Consider the following 6,172-nt stretch of genomic DNA (forward strand, 5'->3'; position numbering starts at 1 on the left):
GCCTCTGGGACTGTGAGGACCTGGGAGGGAGCAGGTGAGCGGGCCCTGCCCGCTGTGCTGAGCATCTCTGCCCCTCCCCAGGTGCGCGGTGTGCGAGGCTCCTGCCATGGTGATGGCTGTGCACAGCCAGACCATTCAGATCCCACAGTGCCCCAGCGGGTGGTCGTCGCTGTGGATCGGCTATTCCTTTGTGATGGTAAGTGTTTGGTGAGCTCCACGTCTCTGGAAGAGCCCGGCTGTCCCCCCGCACCCAATGCTCCTATACCTCCAAGTTCTGTGGATCATGCTGCTTAGGCCTCTGCTCCCTCCTCTCAGCATCCCCTTTCAGAGCATGCCCAGGAGCCTGGCCTGCTACACTTGGGGACCACGGGGGTCCCCAGCTCCAGCCAGAGCCCTCTCCATTCTGAAGCTCCTTAGCAGGATGAGCATTTTCCTGGAAGGGCAGCCTGGGCCTCCAGCCCCTGCAGCATCCACCAGCAACTTGACCATCTTTGCTAGAGTCCTAGAGTCGAAGCCTTTTCAGGGAAAGGGGAGAGGAGCTTGCATGTGGGGAGCACATGTTTGACAGCAGAAAGCTTGAGTTCAGGAGGGAGCACCTGCGGACTGGCCAGGCAGTCGCCCTCCAGGAAGGTCTTCCTGGGCCAGCACCTGGGACCCTTCACTTGGGGGGAGAACTCTTCTGCCACCCCTCCGCCCCAGATGTTGGACCCCTCCAGAGGTCCCCTTCCTCTGAAAAACCAGTTAAAAGAGGAGACGTGGTGCCTGCTTGAGATTTGCTGCTTATTTGATCCACTTTCCTCTGCTGAAAGTACTGATTAAATGCTTACAAGTCCTGAACTTTATGGTCAGGGTTATCCTGGGATTTGCCAACTCCCAGTGAACGATCCCACATGAACATCTTCTGTCTTGTCTTTCTAAGGCTCAGTCCGATCTTCACGCCCTTGGGCACAGCCAAGTTGTACATTTGACCCACAAATGTCATTAGCCTTATTATTTGATTAACAGGGAAAGGGGTTTCATAACTGTTTTCTTTGGCTGAAAATTATTTCAAGTGTAGAAAAAGTTGACAGGAAAGCAATTTTAAAATTTTTGTGTATGTATTTGAGTTGGATAGTATGACTGCTGAGTTGATTGCATTTGCAGTTATACTCTTTTACATGTCCAAAGAGTTTGCAACAACCACCACAACCAATTAACAGTTGTTTCCATGATTCTAGATGCTGCTTTGTAACTACTTTATTAAGAGAGCTAGAGAGGTTGGGAATGCTGTATAGGGAAATCCAGACGCTAACAGTGCCATAAACATGCAATTTTCCTTAGAAGGAAGATGATTGGATTTCTTGACTAGAAGGAATATCTCTATGCTGGAGAAAGCGCAGGGACCTGCAGGGTGGGAGCCACAGGCGAGCATCTTCTCACCAAATCTTTCCTCAGCATGGTCCATAGAAAGATCTGAAACAACTGCCCATATTTCTCAAATTCAAGCACAGACAAAAATGATGGTGTCTAGAGGACAGTGACATCAGAACTTCTAAGTTGTTAGGGAGGCGGCTCTGGACTGGAGGTCTGGAGACCCCTGTTCGTGTCAGAGATTTGCCTTGAAATTGTGTGACCATGGTCACATGCCAGAATGTCCTGGGGTCCTCACATTCTCATCTGGGAATTGGTAGAGTTAGCCATATCCTCTGAGGTCCCCTGCCACTCTGAAATTCTAGAGTTCACACTTCTGGTCTCTGAAGTGCTAGTCACGGGAATATTTTGTTATGTCTTACTGGAGCTTATAAGTCTTTTGTTTTAAAGTCTTGGGTTTTGAGTACACATAGCTCCTTCTCAAACCTGCTAGGCCAAAATGCAATTTAATAAACAGTTACAGTAGGAGATAGTCTTTTCTTTTCTTCCTCTTGTTTGTTTTCTCTCTTTTAAAATTAAAGAACTTGGCTGATTATTCTTTAGCTTATAATGGGATAGATAGCATCTGACACAGCATATATACGAGTTTGTTCTAAAGTCTGATTTACATTTGCTGGTTGAACATTATTTGCATATTTTGGCCACTGTTTCAGGCCTCAAGTTACAATAGCTTTTAGTGTTTAAAAAATAAGACATAGCAAGGACAGCATTATTGTAAATTGTAATGAAGCCGGTCATTTCCCATTTGGGGAGGAGCAGTTGGCTGATGTCTGGCGCTGTGCGGGGTACCGCCCCACCACAGCCCATGCAGCCCAGCTGGCTTGCCAGCCACCACGGGTGTTTGGGCACAGAGTGTGTTCCGTGGTGACTGTGTGAGACCAGAGCATGTGGCTTTCCAGAGGGAACACCCTGGCTCCTGCCTGGGAAAAATCAGTCTTGCGCTTGGTCTTTGGGGAGGGAATCTCTGACTCACGGCTCACATTTGTCCCACAGCACACGAGCGCTGGTGCCGAAGGTTCTGGCCAAGCCCTGGCGTCCCCCGGGTCCTGTCTGGAGGAGTTTAGAAGCGCACCATTCATCGAGTGCCATGGCCGTGGGACTTGCAACTACTATGCAAATGCTTACAGCTTTTGGCTTGCCACTATAGAGAGAAGCGAGATGTTCAAGTAAGTTGGGACAACACTCCTGTGGGGCGCTGGCCCCCATGGCGGCTTTATTTTTAAACTTCCGTGATCCATAATACCTTCCAATGCAGAGTCTCAAAGAAGGCATGAAGCATTCATTAGGAATGTTTTTCCCACATAGTAATGAATATCTGATTCTGCTCTGCATGGGCAGATAACCAAGATGATTTCCAAAGGCAGACCTCAGGTGATAGCTTGAATTCTTCCATGTACTGAAGAACTGTGAAAGAAAAAGGTCATTTTCCCTTTTCCAAAAGGTGAATGAGCTAAAATGTGATTAAAGCAACTGAACAAAAAGAGCATGTTGAAAATATTGTCTGTTTAACAACCACCGAGAGAGGAAAGTTGCAGTGTCCAGTCTCCCAGCGTTTGTAATGCTGAGTTTCACATACATGTTGTGTGAGTTGTGGGTGAATTAAATTCAGCACAAATGCAGCTGAAATTGACAGGGAAGACCTTTCCTTCCTTTTCCATTACCAAAATTCCACCTTTAAAACAGCTGTCGCAAGTGACTGCTGACCGTGCTGAAGTCAGTTTGGACGCGGGCCTAGTTCCTGATGGACAGGGGGACATAATGAACCCTCTGTCCTGGACTTGGGACCAGCTGTAGCTGCTGCTGGAGCAGATGCAGGAGGCCAATGGAGCTTGAACAGTTACTTACTGTTCATTCCCCAAATAAATGCTCTCATGCCTGGAGATAAGCCTTTCCGTCTTTACCTGTTCAGCGGGAATGATATGGAACTCTGCTGTGCTCCTATCCTTTCCCAGCTTAGGTCATAAGAAGCGAAACAGCATACTCACTCCTCGTAATTCTTTAAGCACCGAAAAAATACCACGTGTCTACTTGGTGGCTCGTGCGAGGCTTTTTAGGTATCTGGAAACTTGGCATCAACTCTGCATATAGAATTTAACCATTAATTGCCAAAATGAGCTCACTTTGTTCATGTCTCAGTTGCTGGGGCTTCCCATTATAGGGTTAATAGGTGGTAATGGGGTTTTCCTGAACCAGCAGCCTGATACAATGAACTAAAATGCCTTCTCAAATAAAATTAAAATCCCATTAATGTAAATAATTTGGGGGGCCTAGAGTTTGCACCAAAAGTAGCTAAAATAAGCAGCTTCAATTTTAGGACAAGATACTCTTATATACAGTTACTTTAATTTTAATAGTATTTTATTAGTACCAATTTTAGTTCAGATTTCACCTTTCCAACAGTCAAAATAGTATATTACCTCCAGGATCAGGAAGGTTTGGGGAAACTAGATGCCTTCCCTTCTCTTTGGCCTCAAATCAGACCATCTACATGTAAATCTTTGAAAAGTTATAAAAGTATTTTGAAGTCTAGTAATTATTCCAGCTTTGTTACTCATGACATCATTCGACAAATATTTAATGAACTCTTACTAAGTATGTAAAGTGTTGCAGAGAAGAGTAACATCTTCTTTCCCTGGAGGAGTTTATAAGTTAGTCGAGGAAAAAGACAAAAAGTTAAATTATAGCTCAAAGAGGCAGAGTGGCAGGGTGGGAAACAGTTCACAATTTGGAGCCAGACAAATGTGGAGAGACTTCAGCTGTGCCCCAACTAGCTGTGTGCACCTGGCAGGTCATTGACCCCCGGTGCCACAGATTGGAGGTGCAGGTGATATCCTATGGTGTTCCATGCACTACAGAGCCACACGCACCACAGCACGTGCCTGCTCACAGTGAGGGCGGGTCACGGTCACCCATGTTATCCGGTGGGGCCCTGATGGCAGGTGCCTGTCTGATCCCCGAGAGATTTCTGAGCAGGGCAGGAGGGCTGAGCACCCTGCCTGCATTTCTGACACCGATGGTTTGTCTGTGTTGCATTTTAGGAAGCCCACGCCGTCCACCTTGAAGGCAGGGGAGCTGCGCACGCACGTCAGCCGCTGCCAAGTGTGTATGAGAAGGACATAAGGAAGCCGGCTCTCAACTGACGTCACAACATGGTGCTACTTCTTCTTTACTTTTAACAGCAACGAACCCTAGAAATATATCCTGTGTACCTCACTGTCCAATATGAAAACCATAAAGTGCCTTATAGGAACTTGCGTAACTAACACACCCTGCTTCGTTGGCCTCTATTTGCTGAAGGAGAAAAAAGACAACGATAAGCTTTCGATAGTGGCATACCACGTGGCACTTTTGATGAAATAAAACGTAAGTCTAGTCTACAACCAATGCACTGATGTGTGAAGTGAGAACGCCATCAGAAAACCAAAGGTGCTAGGAGGTCTGCAGCGCCTTCCCACTGCTGCTGTCTTCATTCCTGTGTGATACAGATTGGTTTTTCACCCCGGAGATAAACGTCTGTTATAGCACTGTCCAGCTGTTTCAAAATTCAGGTCCCACAGTCTGCACAAATAATAGTAATGTAAAGAATGGTTTTTCCGAACCTCCAAATGGAATTACAGACTCTGTAGCCATCCTTTCCAACCCCAAATATAAAGTGATGTCTTTCTGCTATGTGTGGTACTACGCAGCTGCTTTTGCAGAAATCACAACTTTCCTGTGGAATAAAGATGGTCCAAAAGTAGCCAGAAATTAAATATATATATTTTAGTAATTTATATAGATGTCAGCAATTAGATCAAGTTTTAGTTTAACTTCCACCGTTAAAATAAAGCTCCATAGTTTTCTTCCTTTACAAGGCTGTGCTGTCCTTTAACATAGGGTTTTAAACACTAGGATATTGAATGTGAAACATCAGTTTTCATCGTTCACTTCCAAACCAAAAATTATGTATTGCCAAAGCCAAACCCAGGTTCACGAATATGGTGTCTATTACAATGAAACATGTACTTTAAGCTTACTGTTTTTATTCTGTATTACATATTTTCAGGGTTTTAAACACTAATCACAAACTGAATGACTTGACTTTAAAAGCAACAACCTTAAAGGCCTTCATTTCATTAGTTTTCCTCCTTCTGCATCCTGGCTTGAAAACAGCTCTGTTGAATCAAAATATCAGTATTTTTACATGTAAGCACATTCAGGCCACTTCCTGGTTTCTCATGAGCTGTGATCACAAACTTCAGCAGGGGAATGCGTGGACCGCAGGAGGGCAGATTTGGACCGCTATGCCTGAAGTGACATTTCACTAAAAGTCTCCAAAACGTTTTTAAGACTACTAAGGCCTTTTATGTAATTTCTTTAAATGTGTATTTCTTAAGAATTCAAATTTGTAATAAAACTATTTGTATAAAAATTAAGCTTTTATTAATTTGTTGCTAGTATTGCCACAGAAGCATTAAAAGAAAAGTTACTGCAAAAGCTGCTAATAAATTGTAAGCTTTGCATACCGTAGATCATTTTTATTTTGCACTTCTTCCAAATGAGAGTCAGAGACTGGGGGTAAATTACAGTGATTACTGCAAAGAAAAAAGATGGCTCTCTCTCTCTCTCCCTCCTTCCCACCTCAGTCAGTCCCTCCCTTCCTTCCTTCCATCCATCCAGCCAAACAGCCGTCCCCTCTCCTCATCCATTCGTTCCCTATACGCACACCAAGGGCTTACCTCTTCCAGGTACTGCTCAGACACAAGATAGACAGAGATGTGTA

At 44.8% G+C, this 6,172-nt stretch overlaps 1 protein-coding gene across 2 annotated transcripts in view; it reads left to right on the forward strand.

Moving 5' to 3' along the window:
• COL4A1 (collagen type IV alpha 1 chain) overlaps window positions 1-5,821 on the forward strand; it is a 144,398-nt gene extending 138,577 nt beyond the window's left edge. For both annotated transcript variants that reach the window (XM_063102493.1, XM_063102494.1), the window contains exons 50-52: window positions 82-196; window positions 2,404-2,576; window positions 4,449-5,821. In XM_063102493.1, coding sequence (XP_062958563.1) covers window positions 82-196; window positions 2,404-2,576; window positions 4,449-4,530 — 370 coding nt within the window. In that variant the 3' untranslated portion in view covers window positions 4,531-5,821. The remainder of the gene's footprint in view (window positions 1-81; window positions 197-2,403; window positions 2,577-4,448) is intronic.
• The last annotated feature ends 351 nt before the right edge of the window (window positions 5,822-6,172 follow it).

The sequence above is a fragment of the Cynocephalus volans genome, chromosome 7 (genome assembly GCF_027409185.1).
Source record: "Cynocephalus volans isolate mCynVol1 chromosome 7, mCynVol1.pri, whole genome shotgun sequence".
Classification (NCBI taxonomy): Eukaryota; Metazoa; Chordata; class Mammalia; order Dermoptera; family Cynocephalidae; genus Cynocephalus; species Cynocephalus volans.